The 24,751-nt window shown below is 39.6% G+C and overlaps 1 protein-coding gene across 4 annotated transcripts in view; it reads right to left on the bottom strand.

The window, feature by feature from the left end:
- The window catches only part of DGKI (diacylglycerol kinase iota), a 402,429-nt gene that overhangs the window by 48,806 nt on the left and 328,872 nt on the right, over window positions 1-24,751 (bottom strand). For 2 of the 4 annotated variants that reach the window (XM_058654978.1, XM_058654979.1), the window contains 4 exons: window positions 12,100-12,169; window positions 9,404-9,444; window positions 8,394-8,521; window positions 6,845-6,967 (listed from right to left, as the gene is read on the bottom strand). In XM_058654978.1, the coding sequence (XP_058510961.1) occupies window positions 6,845-6,967; window positions 8,394-8,521; window positions 9,404-9,444; window positions 12,100-12,169 (362 nt within the window). The remainder of the gene's footprint in view (window positions 1-6,844; window positions 6,968-8,393; window positions 8,522-9,403; window positions 9,445-12,099; window positions 12,170-24,751) is intronic. The other 2 variants (XR_009244222.1, XM_058654980.1) reach the window with 2 other exon arrangements.

Genomic DNA, 24,751 nt, shown 5'->3' with positions numbered 1-24,751 from the left:
GCTTTCCTCATTTGCCTTTCTCAAACATTGGTGAAGTCCAACCTTCCCGTCTCTTCCCCTATGTTCATGACATTCTTTTGCCTTTGGTGAAGCTGTAAGCCAAAATTCCCCAGATTTGACTTTCCTTTCTACTCGCACCATTAAAATTGCTTAAGTTCTGGAGATATCACAAAATGAAAACTTAGTTCCCACTTAGGCATTCCTTCCAGACGTAAACCAAAAGCTGAATCTCTTTTGCAGAAATGCCTTCTTAATTTTTCTTCTCTCTTCCCTTCGAAGAATGAAACTACACTAATTCACATATGTCCTGAAATTGTTGATACTCAAACATTTTTGCTTAAATCAAGTAAGCAGAGGATGATGCGATGTACTTTGAAAGCATACCACCAGATTATTATTTCCAAGCAATGACTTTCTTCCCTGGAGGTTTCCTGAAGAATGTGCACTGCTTATCCCGGGAAAATTGGTAGACCAGGCCTATGACACTGCAAGAGTTTTAGGGAGAAATGGCAAGATCATGAATCCAAGTAACATCTTCACCATCACCAGTTTAGTTCCGAAGCATGTCTAATTAGGCAAAAAGGAATCTCAAACCCCTTAGCACTGGGAATCTCTACCAGCTATAATCCTCCCTTTGTTTGCTCTTGCTCCCTGTAATTATGAATATTCCTCTTAAGACCATTAACAAAGCAGATACAGTAAAAGAGAACAGGGGAGAGAATGAGAGTGAGCGAGATGAAAGTTGCAGCAGCCACACAGAGTGGCATTGAAATGAGAGAAAGACAAACACACTCTCTATTCAAGTGGTCACAGATCCATTCAGGGCACGCCAAACACCCTCAAAGGTAACATTCACCACCAACACAGGGGAGGGGCAGGGAAAGTGCAAAGCCAAAGCAGGGAGACAGAGAGGGCTGTTTGGGGGGAAGGTAGGGGAGTAAAATCCCAGAAAGAGAACAGCTTGGCGAATCTCGCCTCTGATGTTAATTTCCATGAACTTCCTGCCTTCTCATAATATTTCTGTCTCTAAGACTCTCACACACAAAAAAATACACCGATGGCCCTGATTGTGAGGTATACTTCAAATCCTTTCTGCTTTTCAAAATACATTTCCACATTTACTTAGATTTGGCTTTTATAAAATAGCACTCTATGACATCAATTTGTATGAACTGATTTCTGTTCTGTACCCTCTCTAGTCAGTAGCTGAGAAAGGTCTGGGTCCCTCACTTCCCTTAGAATCTGAAATTTTACTGCCACCTATTGTTAATTCCAAAGAACTCCAACGAAACGAAGAGGGAAGAATGGGCAAAAACGGATTATGGGAATGTAACTGATGCAAGACAGATCTAGAGTATATGAAATTCATCCTTAACAAGTTATTCATCATGAAACTAGGACGGTGAATTTTAACATTATAGAGATGAAATGAATAAAAAGTATTAGACAGCAATTACATAGAAATAAAAGATGATGCTTTACTTTAAGGAGTCATTCTTTGCAATATAGTTGCCTAATTAAAAAAAAAATAGGAGTTAGAGGGAGATGAAAGATACGCTATTCTATAACCCTACCAAGAGCCATTTAGTATAACACAAACTCTGAAATGCTTGTTATTGTGGAAGCCCTGGTTCACAGCTTGTTGAGAAATTGTCCAGCTGGATTTTTCTGAAGGTTTTAATTTCTGTTAAGTGTAAGTTGCAACATGAAGCTCTGGACTGGAAAGCAAACCCCACTGAGCACCATGATTATTGCTAGCACTCGATGCCCATAAGCAAGGCCACTGCACCATCTCCGAACTCAGGACAGGCCACGCTGCTCTGAGGCGCCATGGTTCTTGGGTCAGTGCTTGGCTGCAGCTACTTCTCTCTATAAAAGCAAAGTGTGCAGTTCTGCATCCAATTCTTAAAACACGGAAGAAAAAAATTAGGTGGAGCAGGAAGATGCTCTAGCACATCTCCTGAAGACAACCACAATGCAACCGACACGTTGCCCCTGTGTATCCCAAAGCTCTGGCTTTGCCCTGCCTTCTTTGGTTCGAATCCTTAGGACCTTCACCTGTTCCATTCATAAGTGTTCACTAATTCATGGCTTCCCACCCACTTAGCCATCTTCCTTTGCATCCAAAGAACACGAGCAACCTCTTCAAAGCCCAAACTGCACTGACAGTACCAACACCACTCAGAAACAAGACTTTCCTCACTACATAGGGTTCTGGACACAGTCATTCCTGGACACTCACTCTAACCTCAACAGGGCCTGTGATTTTCTATATGTACTATAGTTATGTTAAACGTTCTGACTTGTGACACAACATCTCTTCCACACAAAGATTCAAGCACATCTTAATTGCTTTGGGTGTGTGAGTTTTCTACATAAAATGGATGAATATTAAAGTTTGAAATATGTGAGTCTAACAAAAATTTTCAACATTTCACAAATTATGCTGTCACAACGCTATGTCACTAGCACTCAATTTATTATAACGATACCAGCAAACACATGTTCTACTTCGGCTTGATGGAGTACCTTTTCTCCAATAATATGTGATGTCATTCCTTCACCCTAAAAGCCTGCCTTTCTGAGTGCCACAACCACAGGTGTGGTGCAAAGGGCTGTGAAGAAGCAGCAACACACCTCACTTGCTCACCCAAGGAGCTCATGTGCTTTAAAGAAGGACCCGATCAGGTTTGCCTTACACTCATCATTCCTCCTGAAGTGTGATTAAAAAATCTGCCAGCTTGCACAAATGAAAATAACAGAGTCACTTCAGAGTAATAACATCTTCTCATTTTATAATCATTGGCAGAACTTGGAACTCATGCAAATGGAAGGCCAGAATTTCCTGGCACCATTTTAAATAAAATAGATGTTTAATATTAAAGTTGTTTCACTTGGCAAGTTTTTTTTCCCCCCTTCAATGTCAGTCAAAATAAGATCTGGTTCAAGGGAATTTTACTCTGGCTCTTTCCCTAACTGAACTTGGAAATGTGACTCCATTTTCCCCAGTGGGTTTAGAGCCTTCAGATGCATGACAGTTGGAGGACCGACTAAAACAACAACCAACAAAAATTTTTCTTAACTAGTTTACAAACTAACACGGTATTTACTTGTCTGAATAGAAAAAAGAACAAATTGAGGTAAGGTCAGGAGAAAGATATGGATCAGAATTTTTCCCATCTGGAGTGATTATCCAGAGCAAGCAAGATTCAGACCAAAGTTAAATAATAGGACCCAAATATCTTGGTGAAATAGATGCCGGGAGCTATCTATATACTGAAAGCTCCAATTTGATCTCTAAGATATATATTCCTGCAAAACCTGAAACCCACTAAGAAGATTAACTTTCTCCCTCTTATCTGATTGTGATGGTCAAGGTATATTTCCACAGCCAAACCGTTGCTTAATAGTCTGTCTTCCCACTGAGAACCTGAGGCTTTGACAATAAACACCACTGCCCTCTCCGTGAGGGTCATGCCATAATCTACTCTTCCCAGAAGAAGCTAAATAAAGGAAGCAGTTTGGGATCAGAAAGCAACGGAGCTATTTCTCATACACTCAGACCAGAACATCTGAGTTTTCAGAAGAAGGCAGACGGTTTCAAGGCCATCACTGTGTCATTTCCTGATTCAGGGATGCCGAATGGTAAGCTGTATCCATTGAAAGCATTATTAGGTGCTTTAGCTATTACCAAATACTTCTTCGCTGTATGAGTTTCTTTATGGAAACATCAGGTAGAATTAGGATGAAACTTTCAGTGAAACTCATTAATTATCTCAGGGGTATTTCTGGCCATATATCGAGGAGAAAGAGTGAAAAGGAACAGGACATCTGAAACTTAAAAACCATATTGAGGCTGTTTTTAGTAATCCTTAAAACATTTTTCAAACAAAAATTAATAAAGGGGAAATGTAAAACAAAAAAATTACATCTTCTGTTATTTTTAGAGCACCCTATATATGTCCATATATTTCAATCATCAGGGGGAGCTCTAATAATTGGCTTATGATAATGTTCCACTTTGAAAGGAAACTTTTCAAAGGCAGCAATTATTTCTTACTTAGTCCTGAAGCGGCCCAATATTGAGCTGTTTAATAAACAATGGGCTGAATAGTTCAACCTGCTTCTTAGAATCCAATTAGAATCATAAATCAGACCTTATAACTCAATCTTTGATGACATTACCCTTTTATGGACACACAAATACTCTTCTGGTCATAAAAATTATTACTTTATAGTTATTTCCATTTAATTTTATGGTTATAACTGCACTTGGAGTTATTTTAAATATTTGATATTTTTGTCTTGACCTATTTTTTTTTCTGTAGCCACACCTGCTTTAAAATGTTCAATCATCCTTACTCTTCAGCAAATATATAGGTACCTTTTCTGTGCATACATAGTACCACTGTATTTATATTTCTGTTAAATTTATACTTCTGTTAAAGAAACAGAAGTATACCTTTTCAAGGCTCTCAGGCTTTGAGCACCCTGTTACACTGTCTTGGCAACTTTTTCCTTGGGAAAGTATAACACAGTGGAAAAAACCAAGGCGTCACAAGCCAAACCAACCTCAATTTAAACCAAACTTGCTATGGCGAGTGACCTAAGAAAAAAACGTTACTTCCTATGAGCCCCAGTTTAGCTGTCTGCAAAGCACTGGCTAACAGCAAAAGTAGGAAGAGGGAGAAGGGGAATGAGAAAGGCAGGGAGCGTAGAGTGCCAAGTTTCGTTATTCTCTGAAAACTGTACATATAAAATATATGAAATATGCTTGCTTTAAATAAAAAAGAAGAAGAAAGAAGTAGATAAGGTCATTTTAAAAATTAAAGGGAATTTCTTAGGGTACAAACAAGTAGAGGTTGTCTCATTATTGTAGTGATTATGACCATGATTAAGACAGCTTTGTAAGTGCGAATCTTGTGAATTTGTACCAGAGATGATCTCTTCAGAAAATAAAAAGATGATGTTATTTATAAACAATTAAATGGCACACACAGCAAAACGAATTGGAAAACAACGGAGGAATTAAGTTATGTATTTTGTTGTTTATTTAATGTGATCCAAAACAATTATTTTTATTTCTCTGGTGTATTGCAATGAGTCTGGCTTGTACCACAACATCCAGCAACGCAGCTGCGCAAGCTCAAAGTCTAGGGTGAATATTTGGATACTGTTTTATCTGTTTTGCAAGTGACTCTGCAGAACTGCTTGCTTGAAAAGACTCAACAGCTCCAGTTCATTAGAGTTATGAAAGAGCCATGAATGACCATGAAAACACCTCAACTGAAGATCAATTTCAAAAACAGGAAAAAAATTTTTTTTATTTTTAAATTTTATTTGAAACTCAAAAAGTAAGAGTTGATTTTAACACAGTATTTTTAAAAATCTGGCTATTACGTGAAGTTGTACATTTATGTGTAACTCTTGGGAAGGTTACTTTCCATCTCAGGAATAATCACTTCATCTATGTAGACATGTACAATGTGCTTCCTGTAGCAAAATCAAGCCATAGAAAACCAGAAATTGCATTCAACTTTTAGAAAATATTATATATATACATATATATATATATATATATATATATACACACACACATGAACAATGAAACAGTCATTTGCTTTGTCTTGTTTCTGCATCTAAAGCTCTAATTTTCCAATACATGTGCCCACAGGGAAACTGTCCCCCAGTATGGCTTCCGGTTTGTGATACTGTAGACAAAGGAACTGGAGAAATACCTGAATAGTTAGCAGTCAGGAGCTAACAATGTTTAATTAAAAAAACAAAATCCATAGAGATTGGGTCTTCCCCTTTCTCCTCTGCACACAAGAAAATAAAGGTAATACAGAAAAGCAATTAAAATGAAGTCTCTTTCTGCCCTTGGGCCATCTGAGCAGACCCTTTGCCAATGGCATAATTAACTCCAGATTTCTGGGTTTTTTTCCCCTTTGTCACACAAAAATGTCTTCCAATCTTCTTTCACCAACTATGCATTGTTTTGCTTCTCCAATTAATCTCTCATTTCTCAAAGTCTAAGCAATCTCATCCCAGTGTTTTGTCACAAAGGTGGAACTGTGTGTTACAAGGCTGTTGTCACTAGTTGAATAGAACCTCCGCCTACCCCTAGATATTAGCCTAAATTTGTGAATCTACAGAACCTCTGAGATGGGGTGACTAGGTTGAAAACAAAGATGAGCACTAGCGTCTCTGTGACCACTGACTGTACTTACAACTTGTTCCTGAAATGAAGGATGGCAGGAGGGAGGACTCATTGAACACAAAGGTAGCGGAACTCATTGAAAAACCCCAACATGTGTCCTACTTACTAACCATGAGCAGACCTCAGAAAAACGCATTGAAAAACTGTGATGTACGAACAAACCCTGTGTTCTACTCACAAACACCGCATCCACAACTTGGAACACATTTAGCCTTACCACACAAAAGCACTTGGCAGTAACACAGATTTAAGCCAACTGAAGCGTTAAGTCAGTGTTTACATAAGCAAAACTATGTGTTTCTGCCAAACTGGTCATGATCTCTTTGTATAATACTGCACCCTAGTAAAGAAAACACTAGTGAGTTTATAGTATTTATTGATGCATCCACACAGTTTCAGGATGACCCAGAAGCAAAAGAAACAGATGAAGTTCTATCCAGAGCTTGAGGTGGACAGAAGTGAGCAGATGAGCCCAAATGTGAAAGCACACAGTGACACACACAGAATGATACAGATTAAGCACCACTGGGAAAAGAGTCCTTCCCATCAGTGAGCAGTTCATGCTACAAGCCCCTCCCAGCATTCACTGCGGCACTGAGCAAAAGAAAAGCAAGAGTTCCTTACTGTAGCACACGGGAGTGACTGAAATCTTTCATATCTGAGTCTTCATAATGGGGAGTTATCATTCCCAGGCCACTATCACTGAGCATCCGTTTCCGAAGGGCAGGATTCCACCAGTCTGATAACCTGGAGCAAGAAAGAGCAGTCCACAGTGAGGCATTCTCCGTCACCTCGTGGCTTCTGTGCCTCCTTGGTGTAATGACTGCCTTCACACTCAGGTTCTGGTGGAGTTTACAGGTTTGATTTTTTTTTTGTTGTGTTGTTTCCCGCCAGCTAGAGCTAACTGTGGTCGAATCCATACAAGGTGCTCTTTGAGCCATCACTTAGCTTGGAGGGACTATCTTGGGAAGGTCAAGTCCAGGGCCACTTCAGTAGGATGAGCTACTTTACTAAGGTCTAGGCTCACTTTATGAAGATCAAGGGTGAGAGTTTAGGATCTGCCAGGATGAATACACGTGAATACTAGCGTCTGTGGTTCTGTGGTAGGGTGTGGTTTCCTACCAAGATGGCAACTGCATCTCAGCTGACCATGATACACTGGCAAATAGCAACAATGCGGAGAGAATCCTGTGAAAAAGGGACCATTTTAAGAGCATCTGCCTATTTCCAGTGTGTACGCACACTCTGCTTCTGCTGTTTGTGTGAACATCTATATGCTTTCTAGGCAAATTCTTGTTTCAACCACTCAGCCTCCAAGGACCACTAACGATTGACTTGACAAAGGCAGACATTCTTCTGTTCTCATTTTCGCTCAGTTGTTTCCCAAGTGCATATCAGTATCAGCATAAAAGAGCTCTAAATAAATCTGAATTGCTAAAATAATCTGTGCAAGATGTCTTAGGAGTGCAAGGCGGGAGTTACCTGCATGAACTCTGCCATAAAACTGTGGGACCAAACTTCAAGTTTCCCTGTTTATCTTCTGTGTAATATTATGCAAGTAACATGGCCTATTATGCCTCCACATTCTTATCCATGGATACAGGAGAATAGGAGAACCAAATTTTCAGAGACAGGGTGAAAAGATGATTATTATTTCAATAACATAGTATGTAATGCATGTCTATCAAGTACCAGGAGCTATGTTCCATTATTGCCTACATTACTTCATTTAATCTTTTCACGAAGTACAATACAGCGCTCATAAGAATCACTTGCTGTGTCAGTGTTATTTTCATTTTCAATCTACACATCTCAGGTAGGCTAGAAAGAGAGAGCAGCAGGAGGAAAATAGCAATTGACAAATCAACACTGTCCATTAATACATGCATAACAGAGCCACAATAAGTGTTCATACACAAACAAAAAATGTTCTAGAATTGTTAGGAAGTACGGATGCAGTGGGAAAAACTAGGTACAGACATGATGGAACTCTGCTTGGAAAGTAATTCTACATAGCCACTCATCCATGAAAAACAGACTGACAAGAGAACCACCTATTTGTCAAAAAAAAATTTTTGATGTCAACAAAAGTTCAATTCCAAAGCCAACCAGACCCAGAGGCCTTCCTGTGGCCAGCCTCATGTGAATACCCACAAGGAAGACGCACACTCACCCAGAGGCTTGCTCCACCACCAGATCAGGCATGCCTGGGGGTGTCCCCTCCTGCTGTGACACCACCATATCTGGGTCCAGAATAAAAATCTCATCCTGGGAAATCTCCATCACAAAGTGCAAATGTTCCTAGGAAGACAAATTACTGTGCCAAATGATTGACAGGATGCACAAACCCAACATCTGAATGACATCGGGAACAAAAACCACAGTGGTCTCAGACATTAATAATAGTTTGTGACAAACAAAACGATCACAGTATATTATCAGAGGACTGGCCAGTGATGTCCCCACTCCCACCCCTGCAGCAACACTCTAACGAGAGCGAATAACAACAGATGAATCTTCTTGGTTCAGGATTTCCAATCAATCAGCATCACATTAAGTCTTGAAATGATCTTGCTTCTACTTTTCAAATCAAAATGACAGACTAGTTGCCACTTGGACCAACATGAGAAAAAGACACCTTAGTCCTCTCACCTAGAGTCAATTAGCATACAGCTAACATTTGACTTTATCTTTAGGGTTAATACAAAGTGTTCATTTTCACCAGAAAAATGTGGTTACCGGGAAGACTTGCTAAGCTTGAGCAAATACATTCTTCTTTTAATTACAGAACTTTGGGAATTGATGAACCCTGACTTTTTAAAACTTGTTAACTGGAAATGAGCTTAAAGAGGCACAAAAGTCAGGTCGAAAGAAGTAAATGCAGCAATTTGGGTGGAAATTTGAAGGGTAAGTTTGTGATCGTGTTTACAAGGCAAGTTATTTTTGTATTCATTTGAGCAATAAGCCACATCACGTTGAGTGGTATGTGAACGTAAAGGAAGTATCATAGATGGAAACATATAGAACATTTATAAAACATGTGAAGTCAAGGTTTACAGCTTAGAGTACAAGTGCCTATGCACAACTTCACATACTTGTTTTAAATGTTCATGAGTTTACCCATTGACACAGAGTACTGCATTGGGAATTTTTCACTCTCACAAGCAGGCAGAAAAAACTTACCTGAGATCTGTCAATTCGATAAAAGCGATCAGCAGAAGTTGCTAAGGGAAAAAAAAAAAACGCACATGACATTCAGAGTGTTCTGAGACGCAGCAAGCAAATGTACAACATCTTCCACATTTCAAGCAGGCTTTATCTCCGACGATCCCGCAGTCTCTTAAGAAAAACCCAACACTCCTTTGCCTCCATTGCTTCAAATCCGATGTTTGGAAAACCCTTCCCATTAAGCTCTTACTGGTCTTTCAAAAAAAAGATTTATCTACTTATTTATTTGAGAGGCAGAGTTACAGAGAGAAGAAGGACAGAGATCCTGCATCCACTGGTTCACTCCCCAGATAGTCGCAATAGTTAGGACTGTCCCTGGCTAAAAGTGGTTCTGGGTTTCTAATGTGGATACAGGGAATCCAGCCTTAGGCCATCCTCCACTGCTTCCCCAGGTGGGATAAAAGGAGCTGGAGAGAGAGTAGGGCAGCTGGGATTCCAACCAATGCCCAAAGGGACACTCAGCAGGGCGGAGGCAGCAGGCAGCCCTCCTGAATTACCTGCAATGCCACATTAGAGGCCCCAATCTCGGGAATTTTTACAGACAGCTTATAATCTTTTCCCACCAGGACACTTTCCTCATGTCAATGTCCTTGCCCCAGGGAGAATGACTGCTCCTGTGTCCACACATTTACATTTGTTAGGCTTCCTGCAGAGACTTTCTTCACAGATCACTATGAAAGAGACCTGCTGATTTTCTTCAATGTCTCCCATAGCTAGCACAGTACCCTAAGTGGAGCTGGGACTGATTATTGTTTTTTTTTTTGTTTTTTTTTTTTTTAAGCAAAGCTGGAAGAAAATTTGGTTTGAGGGACTTTGTAGGCATGTGACTGCCATTTGGGGAATCAGTTTGAAGATAAGGGGCAGGATTACAAACAGCCTGAAAGGAATCATTTCACTTTTTTTTTTAATGTTAACTTGGAGTATTTTACTTTCAAACTACAACCCCAGAGCCATGTCTGAGGGAAGCCAAACACTTCTGTCCCACTCCAAAATTATGATTTAAGCATCCCTTCAAAGGGATTGGGCTGCATCCATGTTTTGAGAAAAACAATTTTTTTAATTACAAATTTTACTTACAAATTATTTTGATTACGCTGGATACTAAGAAGAATCATGTTCCCTGTAACTTAAATCTGAATCCAAATATTACAAATAGCTTTTCTGCCCACCCCTCAAAAGAGGCACAAAGAATAAAAAGGAACTTTCTCAAGTAATCATTTAAAAGTCACAACCTATTATGACTAGCTTTTTTTTTTTCCAAAAGAAATCGAATAAAGAAAAAGAGGGTTATTGTCTGTGCTTTCTAGAAAGCAAAAACACAGCAAGATTTGCCTCAGAAGGAATTATTCTACTTCGTGTTTCTTTTTTTTAACCATGACTGCCACCTTGGTAATAACCATGGAAGCATTTTTAACATAGCTTTTTATAGACTAAAACTATAATGTTGGTTAAGGCAAATATCTAAAGTTATCTAAGATTATATAGAGAACAGAATAACTTTTTTCATCATTGAAAAAGATATATAAATAACTTTAGGCATAGCAGACAATTGTGTTTGTCACTGTATAAACTGAGGGTACTAAAAGGAAAAAAAAAAGACAGCACATGAACCATGAATAAAAGAAAACCTGTCATGTGATTCTTCTGAGAGCTCATAGAGACGCATGTCCCCATCTTAACACTATTATTTTACATACTCACATACCTCATTTATACTGCATTCCACTCTTTAAACAAGAGAGACACACAAAGAATTCCCTGTCTCCGTAATTGAGACTAGATAGTGGGTACCCTAGGTAGTATGTAAATCAGAATGTATAGACATGGGATTGGTATTGTGGTTCAGAAAGTTAAGATGCTGCTCATGGCACCAGCAACTCATGTCAGAATGTTAATTCCTGGCTATTTTGCTTTGCATCCAGGTTCCTGCTAATGTGCCTGGGAAGAGAACAGAAGATGGCTCCAGTGCTTGGGCCCCTGCTTCCCCTGTATGGGAAACCAGGATGGATTGGCCTGGCCCCCCATGGCTGATTAAATCACTTGGGAAGTAAACCAACATATACAAATAGGACCTCTCTCTCTTTTTCTTTCTCCGCTTCTCTTCCTCTGTCACTCTGCCTTTCAAACAATTAAATAAATACATCTTTTTAAAAAGCCAACAATGTATAGAAATTGAAATATATTATAACATGGGTGATTCAGTGAAAAAAGAGTAGGCAGCAACGAGGAGAGTAAGAGGTGCTTGAGATGGAAAACAGGCTCATTAAGCAACCATTTAATAAATAACCTATTATGCATGCAAGATGTTATGCTCAGCAGAATAGGTCTGGATGCAACTGGAATTTTCCACCCTTTTCACAAAATCTTCTACATCATAGCAAAAAGACAGTCTCATTAAAGTAATAAGAAAGTTCCAGAACTTGCAAGCAAGGTAAAAATTAGTACTCATCTTATGCCTATAGAATCCAGCTACTGGTCTGAATTACTGAATTACTGGTTTAGGAAAAGGGGACTGGTTAAATGGCAAGGTCACAGGGTGTCACAAGAAGGCCTTCTGAGTAGCTGGAAAAGTGGAGCTCATTCCATCCATCACCGACAGGCACTGTTGCTCCCCCCGTACCAGCCCCTCGCTCAAATGCAGGAACACTTACCATCTAGGAAGCACCATCGAGGCGAGAGCCTCTGAGCTGAGAGTGCCCTGGGGAAGGGGGTTTCCTGGTCCTGAAAAGAGACAGGCACATGCTCAGAGCTCCAGTGTCCCAGGCTTCTCTTCACCTCACTTTCTGCCCCATTACCTGCCTCTGGGGAGAAGGCACGGGTTCTCCTTTCACAGTCATTTCACACAGAATTTTTTAAAAGCAGCTTCCAAAAAGTTTTGAGAAGACAGTCAATTATTCTATTAAATATTCATAAGTGATGTAATTTGGGACATATATTTTCCCTTTGGAAATTTCCTTTTTTGCCTGTGGGAAGCCAAGGGACTAGTGGTAGCCAGCTGTCATTTGCAATTTTGTTCTTCACACTGGACATGGGCATAGAATGGGAAGGAACAAGCTTCATCTACTGGCCAGGCAGAAATTACGATCAGGCCAATAGAAGTTATCCAATGGCACGTTCCAATTTCCTCAGAACTGGAGTACCATCTATCTCTACAGGAGCACTCAGCTCCATGGAAACGAAGAAAAGAAAATCAGCTGCATATGTTGAGGTCATATCCTAGGCTCCTCCAGTGAACTCAAGAGCAGCAAATGAGGAGGAAGAGCTGTGCCGGACTGATGCCATGACCAAATGACTCTGTTCAATGTTGATCCAACCAGCAATGTGCTCATTTCCCATAGCTTTCTCCAGAGTTCTCACTTCGACCATCAACTCTCCTCTCACTGACATTGAGGGACTTTTGATACAAGCACCTTTTTTCTTTCCTCTCAGTGTGTATAAAAATTTCTCTCTAGAGCTAATCACTGTATTAAGACGCTGGAACAACCTCTCTTTCTCCCAGCAGATTTTACTTTTGTAACTTAATGAAAATCTACTTCCCAATCCTTAAAGTTTATTTTTTTCTAGCTAGAAACTAAATTCATTTCAGCAGATCCTGTTACTCTTCTAATAACCGCCTTAATTTCACCTCTCTTTGCCACCCACCATAATCCCCCGAAAAATTCCTAAAACTTGCTTCTCATCAGCTCTGCCTGTCTGCTCTGTCCATGACCTTTAGGCCCTTGACCTCTGACATGCAAGTCTTCAGAACGGCTCGTCCAAGAGTCAGCCAGGACCAGCTTGCATTCTCTCCTGACTCTGCTCTGCATCTGCAGATCTCTTGTAGATTCTGAGGCTCCATTTCTTACAAGGAAATCAGGCTACATGAACAGAACCGACTAAGCCACTGGCAGCTTGAAATGAAAAGGATTCCATATTTTCAAAAATGAACAATTGTCCCTACTCAGATTCCTGATGATGATAATAGAAGTGGTGTTCATGGGGTGGGAGGTGACACAGGATCTCTAATTTTATAACACATGATTCGGAGCCTTCCTGGCTCTGCCACATGGTGAAATTGAAGTCAGTGACAGAAATGGGGGCGGGGGTTACTCTGTGGAGAACACAAAGTTGACTTGAAGAGGTTCAAGTGCAGGAAAGATCCTGGAGGCAGCTGTGCTGGTAGTGAAAAGGACTCTGTGCTGTGAGCCTTAGGGTGGAGCGGCTCATAGGCATGGAGAGACCTACATCAGAGATGATGTCATACTGCGCTGACCTTAACTTCTTGGGGATTAATCAATACTCTACTGCCTCCATGAAGCCTACACTTTGTGTTCCGGAAGATGCGTCCCCTGGAACAGCAGCATCACCAGCAATTGTTAGGAATACATCTACAGGAATCTTGACCATGAGAATAACCTAAATTTTAAAACAGATTTATTCATTTCCACTGGAAAGTCAGATTTACAGAAAGGAGGAGAGACCAAAAGATCTTCTGTCCACTGGTTCACTCCCAATGGCCACAAAAACCAGAGCTGAGCTGATCCAAAGCCAGGAGCCAGGAATTTCTTTTGGGTTTCCCATGCAGGTGCAGGGTCCCAAGGCTTTGAGTCATCCTCTACTGCTTTCCCATGCCACAAACAGGAAGCTGGAATGGAATGGAGCATCCAGGATATGAACCAGCGCCCACATAGGATCCTGGCACATACAAAGCTAGGATTTTAACCACTAGGCTACTGTGCCAGGTCCAGGCAACCTGTATTAACCAGAAACCATTGTGGGTCTTAGGCAGCTAGTTCAGGGGCACGAGCTTGGAAGCCATGCCTCCCCATGTATGTGGTCCTTTCTGTCCACTTGTATGTTGGATGAGGCTCACTTATCCTCACCTGGAACCTGAGAGGAGTGGTATTGTATTGTTGCATAACCAATCCCCTCTCAAGCCCTGTTACAGGCCCGCGGTAGAGAGGGGCTCACTGTTGGTCGTGTGCTTCCTTCGCTCTCTTGACCTTCCCCAGTACCCACTTGCTCTGTGGCTTCCTGCAGACAGACTCCAAGGACAAAGGCAGCCCCTGAACACGGCCCCTGTATGTCAGTATTCCTCACCTTCTGTTCACTGCTTGGGTGAGTCAGTGAAGACAGAAACATGAGATGCATTGCATTTCTAATTTGTGTGCTTTGAAGGGTGCCAGGAGAGGTGAGGCCTGGCAGCAATGGAATGCAGACAGAGAACCCAGAAAAGCTGAATGTTCGCAGCTTTGTAAGTGTGTCCAGGTTGTTCATTGCATGTCTCTTAGGATAATGTACAATGCTGGGGAAGCTGGAATGTAGGTAACCAGTTGAATGGATGGGTTTCATGGTCATGATCATTTTATTCTCAAGGTTTTGATTCAGTCTGGATTGCCACCATGACTTCATTTGCTAATTTTTAGTCTGGATTGCCACCACACAGCTTGGTTAATAAAAACTCCTTAATACATCCTAGATTTGTCTGGCATGGTATTTTGTATCCTCTTAACCATGAAGTAAAAATGAAACAATTGGATATTGTGTAAAAGCTTGTGATGATTTGTGTATAAATAAAGAAGGCAACTTTTCTGAGTTGTCCATTATGAGCATCAAGCCATAGTGGTCTGTGTCTTATCTCTTCTTCGTATCGTCTCGCCGATCCATGCATCCTTTGCAAGCTCTCAGTCAGCCGGAGCTAGTCTCTGGCACATATGTCCATTATTGTGGGCATGGACAATGGCAGAGGGTCCATCATCCTATTGTCATATAGTAAACAGTTTCATTGGAGTCCATCTTTAGTCTGGAAGTAGAGATGCATACTGCATTGTATCCTCACATCTGGGTATGACAGTCTCCACTTTAGAGTTACTGTACATCCCCCTATTCTGCCATCTTGATTCTCCTTAATCCTCATTATTTTTATGGCCATTTTGGGAGTGAACCAGCAGATGGGTGATCTTTATCTATATATTTCTATCTTGCTTCTCTCTCTCCCCCCTCCTTTCAAATAAATATGTTTTTGTTTGTTTGTTGTTGTTGTTATTTCCCTAAAAAGGACTCCAGAGGACAGACCCATGGTGTAGTATACTGAGCTTCCACCTATGGTGCCAGCATCCCACTTGGGCACTGACTGGAGTCCTGGCTGCTCCACTTTCAATCCAACTCCCTATCTGTGGCCTGGGGAAGCAATGGAAGATGGTTCAAGTCCCTGGGCTCCTCACCCACATGGGAGACCTGGAAGAAGCTCCTGGATCCTGGCTTCAAATCAGCTCAGATCTGACGTTGTAGCCATTTGAAGAGTAAACCAGCAGATGGAAGCTCTCTCTTCCTCTCTTGCTTTTCAAAGAAAAATGATTTTTTTAAAGGACTCCAAAAATGTTTTGATTATTTCCATCTGTTGCCTTTCCCAAAAGCTTATTTTTACTGATGTAATCTTTTTATGCTCATTTTGCTTAAACAGGCAAACAACAAAGGCATTGATACTGAGCATTAGACACTCTTTGTAACTGAAGGTAAATAATACTTAGACATTATTTATTAAAGACTTAGGAGTCTGATTTTAAAAGTCAGTTGTGCTAAAAAAAATTTAGTACTTTCCTGGTGAAAGAAAGAATAAACTTCAATTTAGGAAGACATCAGAAGTTCACTGCAGAATCCTAACTTTTTGGAAATGCTTCTTTTGTTGCTCTATGGGAAAAATTCTCTTGCTGCTCTGTGGAAACTATTTCTACCTTTTTTGTAAAAATATTTAGCACTTAAGAGGATAGCATTTGTCATCGTAAGAGCCAATATTAAATTGCACTTGAATCCCGAAGAAAATATAATTAATATTGGTGTGAATTCATAATGCCACTAAATACTTGTTTAAAAGCTTTACATGTGGAGTGCATTAAGTCACCTCCTGCAGTTCTGGTTTTCCATTCTCAGTGCACAGGTCAAGTCAAGGATGTTCTGGTTTGATCCATCTCCCTGTTAATGTGCCTGGGATGCAAGCAGATAATGACCCAACCACTTTGGTCCCTGCTGGTCATGTGGAAAACCTGATTAGAGTTCCAGGCCCCAGGTATTGAAGCCGTATGGGTGATAATCCCACAAGTGGAAGATCTCTGTGTGTTTCTTCTTACTCTCTGTGACTCTTTTTAATAAATAAAAATAAAACCTTGAAAAATTTACAAGCACCAAAAGTTGCACAAAACCAGTGAATGCTCAAAGATAATTTTGCCTTTGGTTCTAATCCATATGCATAAATGCAAATGAAAATACCTCATCTGCACTGAAGCAGTAAGTTTGAAATTTTCCTGAAGTCCGTGTTAAAATGATTTGCCAAACAGTAGACAGATAAAATGTAAAACATATACCCCGAAACACCAGCAAAATGAAATAAAAAGTAAGAGTACAATCAACTGCTAAGCACAACCAGATAAGAGGACATGATTCGCAAGGTTTGAGGTACAAGAAGGTTGAAGCAGGACTGGGAACAGCTAAACTAGTGGTGGTTGAAGTGATCCTTATTACTGGATTTCACCTGAGTTTGGGAAACTGAGCAAAAGTTGCATTAACTGAGAAAGTTTGCTCTGGCACTCCACTGCTCTTGTAGGGTAAGATCATCATCATCATCACAGAAAGGTTAAGAATTCAAATGCTCCCAAACTCCTCCCTTAACGTGTTAAAATACAGAAGAGACAGACCTGTGAATGGGAAAGAAAAGTAAGGCAAGAGCTCTTTGATCATCCAATCCCAATCAAGCACAAGGCAAATTGGAGTGGTCGCCTAATTAAGAGCAGCAGCTTCTTGGCTACCAACCATAACAACTGAAGCACTCTGTCACCTCCTGTGTGCCTTGAGTTCCTCATTTATAAAATGGCAAAAAAAAATCTTCTGTCAAGAGCTGTTTTTTGACGAATAAAGACATGACATGCTGAAGCCATTGGCTAGTACATATTCTCATGTGCATTTATCTCTCCTAGACAAGAATGCTGTGGCAGGTAGGGAAAGAAAAATTACCTAAATCATTCTGACCCTTAGTCTCATGAGGAGCTCACTGCATGAGGGCCACATTTCAAACCAAGTCACTGGGACGCTGCCACCACAGCATAACACTATTTTATCCATAAACACATTTGCACTCAGATTCTGTGTGTCAGAGAAAAGGCAGAAAGAGAACAAGTTTGAGTGAATGCCAAAAAAAAAAAAAATGGCAGGAGACAAAGGCTGAAATCATTCCATTTGTTAGCTTGGTGTACAGGGATTAATCAGTAAAACACTGACACATTTTATAATATTAGAAGCTATATAATTGTCTTATATGCAGGGTGTTATTTTCAAGGATGAATAGCTGCTATCACCAACAGTAATGTTTTTCACAACAGTTTCTTTTACTGTCCCCTCCAGTAATTACTGTTGAATTGCTCATTCAACAGTAATTGTGCTTTTTTTGGTATTTGTTTAGTTTTACCCATTTGCTTATACTTGCTGATCGGGGGTGTCAGTTGTCACAACTACAAATTACTCTTACTCTTGTAATACAATTATGATCAACCATTTTTATGTGTATTTATTAAAAGCAATAATGTGCAAAGCATGTGATATAAACCTAATAAGGAACAAAATTAGGCCATGTCTTTAAGGAGTGGTGACAGTATTATGAAGCAGTTGCAGCGTTTTCTGTGCTGTTTTTGGCTCTCGTATTTGGACTTACTATGTATTCAAGTTGAACTTTTTTTCCCAAGGGATGGTTGTTCTTAAAAAGAAAGCCTCATGACCGCATCATATGTCTGTGAAGTGGTACTGCTGTAGAGAAGAGTAGAGGATACATACCAGAAAGCTGATGTCCTACAGTTAGTATTGAATGGGGACTTAAAAGTCAAACAGAAATCTAACCCATCTGAAAACTACGTTTATAAAAGCTGGCTGACTGCCCAACACACCTATCGCATAAAAGCCAAGAGAAATGTGAGCACCTTGATATCGAAGAAAAATGCATTTTGAATGGGTGGAAAATGGAGTAAGAGTAAGGAGAAGCAGACCATTCCAATGGAATTCCCAACTTAAAAGTATGGTCTACTGGAGTGGGTGTTTAGCTTCATGGTTAAAACAACCAAATGCGGGCTGGTGCAATGGCTCAATGACTCAAGCCTCACCTTGTAAGTGCCAGGATCCCCAGTGGGTGCCATTCGTGTCCCCGCTGCTCCACTTTCCATCCAGTTTCCTGCTTATGACCTGGGAAAGCAGCAGAGCATGGTCCAAAGCCTCGGAACCATGCACCCACATGGGAAACCCAGAAGATGCTCCCGGCTCCTGGTTGAAATTGAGTTCAGTTCTCGCCATTGTGGCCATTTGGGGAGTGAACCAGCTGATGGAAGACCTTCCTCTCTGTCTCTCTTCTCAATACATCTGATCTGCCTTTCCAATAAATCATTTAAAAAAAACTGCAACCCACACTGGAGTTCCTGGATCTATCTCTCCACCAGTGCAGACCCTAGGAACAGCAGCTGAGGCTTTAGTGACTTGGTTCCTGTCTCCCTTGGGTGGAACATGAATAGTGTTACCAAATCCTAGATTCAACCCCTCAACTGTTTTGGGCACTTTGGCATTGAATTAGTAAATAGGAACGCTCTCTCTCTTGCTTTCACTCTCAATCTTTTTGCCTTTCAAATGAAATAAGTAATATTTATTTTTAAAAAGCAGGTATATAAATCCCTTTATACTGGAGATTCTTTTTTTAGCTTTTAAAAACAATTATTTGAAATACTGATATAGAGAAAGAGAGAGGGAGAAACGAAAAAAAGGAGTTCCTCCATCCACTAGTTCACAGCTCAAATGGTTTCACGGTCCAGACTGTGACAGGTCAAAAGCCAGGAGCCAAGAAATCCACCAGTGTCTCCTACAAGCATGGCATGGGCCCAAATACTTGGTTCATCTTCTGTTGCCTTCCCACCCCTGCTTTCAGGGAGCTAGAAAGGAACCAGAGTATCCAAACTCAAACTAGTGCTTCTATTTATATGGGACACTGCGGTTGCAGGCGACAACTTCACCCACTTTACTTCCTTGGGCATTTTTAATTAATAATGATCACATAGTTAAGTAGGGTTTTTTGTGTGTACAGTGTCCAAGTAACTCTTTCATCTTTGTCCAGTTTTTATTCCCTTTATTGCTCAAAAATAGTACCTAGAATAAATGTCAGTGGGTGGTGTTATTAATAGACTTACTATTGAATGTACTAAAAGTTTTCTTTAAAGTTATTAATGACCAATTCTACTGTAAGTTACTCAACTCCATCAAGTTAACTATCTTATCATGTCCTCAAACAGGATCTGGCAGACAGGCAGAGAGGACGGCTCAAATATTAAGTGCAGTGCTCCTGGTTTTAGGGACATCCTCTGTTGCCTACAGATGTGGGACCAGCAGTGCAATGCAGACCATGATTCAGATTTGACCTGGAAAACGGAAATGAGAAAAACAAAGAAACACCTTGCCCAGGCACAAGAGGGTAAGGAATACTAGTTCCAAGGCCAGATTTTTTTTTTTTTTTGAAATAAGAGGTTGGACCCAGCAATATTTTCTCAACAGTGCCAACAAATGGTCAGAAGTGTGCTTGACTTGTGAAATTCACATATTATTTTGGCTCTACGAGAGCCAAAAATACAAGCTTAAAATATACATACATTTCAAAAACATGATTATAAATGCTTGAAAGATGTGGATTGTGTGAATGCAACTACATTCGCATAATTATCCGAGCTGTGCTTCTAACCACCATATCTGTAGCCTTCAGTGATAATTTAGGACTTTTAGTTCTCAAATTGCATAATCAAATCAATGACTCATCAAACAGATGAGACACTTGACTCGCGCATTTTTGATCTGTTATTTTTCTTCCTATAAATGGTGTGATTTGGATAAATGCAACTGCCAGGGCACTATAACGTAGGCCAAACGACACAACCTTAGACATAATATGCTCTTTTCTATTTTAAATATAATAATCTAAAATTACATACTGTCTAAATGAATATTAACGAAAAAAGTGCTCATTTCAAATGTCCCTGATAAGTGAATTTTCTCTTTTGATGTACGGTAATGGATAACATGTTTCTCTTGCTAAAAATACGGCCACATGCACAAAAGCAAACCTGATATTTTTATGCATTTCTGAAAGCCAAATGCCATGAATTATGCATAATTGATAAATGAATCATCTGAACTGCTATTTCACATACGTATGCCACACTTGCCTTTAATTTACATCTAACTGCTCATAACTTATACACACATAATTTAATGAAGGCACAGCAGTCCCATTACACACTCCAGTAAGTTATTCAATTAGGCAATACTCACCTAGCACGTAACTATACTTCCAGTGTGAATCAAATTCTTTTCTTTGATAAAATTTAGTAGATGAATCGAAGTAAATGAAGTCTTTCATGTTGAGATTTTATACTTTATTTAATAATGTCCAGTCAATAACCACTCTAAATTTTTCACATTTATCCCAATTCCTCTCATCGAGGCCTCAAAATCTGTTACACTTAACCCTTCTATTATTTAATTTTTCTACATGTTTATGTGTCTCTGCCCAATTATATCACAATGAAAGCTTGGTTATGTTATTTACATATTTCTAAACCCTTTAATATCAAATGTACACTGTCATTCATAGTTCTTTCAGTAGAACACAGAAATGTGGTGGTCCTTGTTAGGCTCGAAAGACAAATAATGAGGTTATGATTGAAAGTAGAAATGGAAAGTACTTTACATTTTTATGGGACCATTTTTCTGATGGAGCCTTTCATCCATTATCAGCACCACAACAACTCTGTGTACATCGACCGTGTTTTTGTTTTGTTTTTCAGATTTAGCAACCTGCATAGGATCTAGGAAATTCTTACTTCAAGTTTCCATTGGATCACCTTCTGACATCTTCAAACTTTTTCAGAGTGTTCTAGAAAGTTTCTAGCTAGCACCTGCCCTTCTTTAAAATAAGATCAAGTAATTCCCAGAAAGAATCTTTCAACTTATTTAATTCTGTCCATGGAAGGACTGTTAAAATACACACACACACACACACAGAAGAGATGAGATTCCAGAGAAAATAAAGATGGATAAGAGCTCAGAAAAAGACTAGTTGTTGGGGAGATAACTGAAACATTTTGGAAATGCAGAGTTTACCCAGGGCTAGACAGAGGTATAACAGAACAGAGCACAGACCTGCCAGAGGAACAAGTATCCTGGAAAAGAGATGAGAAGATGAACAAATAGATGTAACTTCGATCTGAACCATGGGTTTTGGAGTTTTTGTTTGTTTGTTTTGTGGAAGTGAAAAAGATTTACACCTGTAAAGGATGAAAATAAACCCTTCAAAAATGTCACATCCATTTATAAATATTCTAACCATTATGATATTATTTTTAAGTAAACTAACTCCTAGAAAAAGGAATGCCCTTGTTGATTTTACTTTTACTCATTAAATCTTATGATATTTATTATGAAGTCCTAAGGTACCAGCTCTCACTTGTTCATCGTTATAAACAGTTTCCCTTCTGAGTATGACCCGGGGCAAATGAGAAACCCAATATGTCTTTATGTACATATATTCTTATCATGTCTTTATTCTATACTATCATTTTCAAAGAAGACTCACCTACTTTACCTGATCTCTTCTCTCTCTGTTTCTCCTTCACCTTTCTTTATTGGGGACTTATTTATTTGCCTGTTGAATAATTAGAATAACTCGGGGATCTCAAGCTTTATACTATTGCCTTTTCTAATTAGAGAACTCCTTCTTTTACCTGTGCATTGTAAGATACATCGCAACATCTTACACCAGATCACAACAATGTTTCTCATTCTTGCTGAACGTCCCATACAGAGTTCAAAACTCTCAAGAGTTCAGGAGTGCCGAAATGGTTCAATTGACTTCTGTTTCTTAGAAACTTTGCATCTTGGAATTAGAAAGCAATGCCATATTTTCCACGGAGGGAGAGAAAAAGTTTTGTTTCCTTCAGAAAGCATCTTCATTAAATACATACGTGTCAACTCTTTAAACTTTAGTATATTTGCCGATCTCAACAGTATCTTGAGTCTATAAGCACCATGCATTTGTGTTGTGTAACTATTAGTTATAGGTTGCATACATACCACTGGCAGGCAGCAATCTTTGTACTTCGGCCTCGGAGATGGTGCAGGCAAGAATTTTTAGCAGGCTATAAATACCTAACATGGTCTTGCATAATCCATAATGCCTTGTTAGGTTAATATGAGGTGTTGTTTTAGAGCTTTAGTGCTTTGTTGGCAAGTCAGCAGGAATTTGACAAGCAAGAATTCAGAGCAAGGCAATGCTTCCAAGACGAGCAACTGCCCAAGGTTCATTAACAAGATGTCTTGAGCACATGTATACCTATCCGAATGCTTTTTTTTTTTCTCTAGAGTTCCTTTTTCCCTCATCTTAAAAAATATTTAGTTAAAAGCCCAGCTGTAAATTAGTGAGCTGATAGGAATTTCTCAAGTTTTTTAAAGTGACTCCAGTCTCTTCATTTTCTTTACAATTAATTCTCCAAACATGTAATGCATGAGAAAACTCATTTAGAAAGCATATAGGACATTTTCCCATCTGTGTTTCTTCAAGTGGTCTCTACATTATTCCCAACTGCTACAAACTAAGAAATTCTGATATCAGCTCTCCATTAAGAAACAAAATATTTAATGTGAGACTCCCTGCCAGTTGGTTGTTACTTTCCAGTTAAAAATTCATAGCATCTGCATCACATGTATTTGTATCCTTAGAAAATACATGGAAACCAATCTACATCATCTGGGCCTTTCTTTAAGCATTTGACATGATCCGTTCACTTCCACTCTTCACCCTTGGCTTTCCCTTCTTAATAACTGATTTCAGAATAGGTTTATACTTACAAAACAAAACTAGTGAGGAGGCAATGCAGAGTTTCCACTCACGGCTCATCTGATGTCCCCTCGCAATGTGTCCTGTTAGTATATTTGACACTCCAGGCTTTGCCTGATACCACTTTTTCCCTTGATTTCTTGCATTTCTGCTTTGCACCATGATTTTGATAGTTCCTGATGACTAACTGGTATTTATGAACCTCTGTTCTTACTGGCTGGTATATACTTGCTGATGGGACTCTCCTTTATCTAAACTCCTCGCAAGTGTCTTCTTCCAGTCTAGCAGTTTTAACATATCTATTTTCTGTTGATACCTACATTTCTATCTCTTGGTCATAATTTTTTACTGAACTCCGATATTCAAAGTCCTGCATCTACTCACTAAGCTTCTTGGCTGCAATCGGCATATCAAAACCAGTGGGGTTAAAGCATAATCATGTATTCAGCATTCCCTCTGAGATCTACACTTGATCTTAGCCAAAAGGCCGATGTGAAAGCTCATACGCTATGGCTCCTTGCTTAAACTAGCTCTTGGCTCTGCTAGGAAATTCCTCATCATCCTCTCCCTGTGCTCCTGCCATGTTAATTCTAGACTCCAGTCCCATCTCCACTCTGGTTTTAGCTTCCTGCTAGTGCATACCTTGGGAGGTAGCATTTGATGGATTGAGTGGTCGAGTTGGAGAAAGTTGTTGATAGGTTCCACTCCCACACACACCTTCTCCAGGAATGATCAGCATAGGGGATTTGCAGAGAACAAAGCTTTAATGACACTACTCCCTCCAAGAGCTCTATGTGGGTCCTTTGCATTTTAGAGTGATACTGTGCATTGGTATCTAAACCATGCTTGAGTGAATCTGATGGGTTAGAGGATGACTGAACAGAATTGTGAGTCATGGAATTAATGGAAGCTCCAAAGTCTACTGGGGCAAAAGACAGCTGAGAGTTCTATGGACTAGACACAGGTCATATAAGACAGACAGACAGACAGACAGAGTTTAATAGATCTAGCACGAATGAGTAGGATGGACCAAGCAGATGATATTTTAGCACTTTCCCTTGAAGGCTCTAGGAAGCCTTGGATATAAAGGATGTTTGCTAGTAGAAGTTATCTTGGACCATGAAAACATGTATCCAAAATTAAAATTGAAAGAGGAGAGTAAAGCAGAAAGATGGCCAGGAAAAAATAAGGGTTTAATCATAATAACTGTTACATGAAATCTACCCTGATCTGTATTTTTTTCTTATATGGATCAGGTGACTCTTTCCCTGGTAAGTCGATTTGACTAGATTTTATGATATTCATCATTGAAAGCACATTTTCTAACCTTTGTTTAAATGATCTGGGGAAAACACAAAACAAAAATTTACTCTAATATGAACCAAAGCTCACTACAATGCAAAATAATCAGCATAAAA

Source organism: Ochotona princeps, chromosome 25 (genome assembly GCF_030435755.1).
Source record: "Ochotona princeps isolate mOchPri1 chromosome 25, mOchPri1.hap1, whole genome shotgun sequence".
Taxonomy (NCBI): domain Eukaryota; kingdom Metazoa; phylum Chordata; class Mammalia; order Lagomorpha; family Ochotonidae; genus Ochotona; species Ochotona princeps.
Note: the sequence above shows the minus strand (reverse complement) of the source record. Positions and strands in the feature narration are given on the sequence as shown.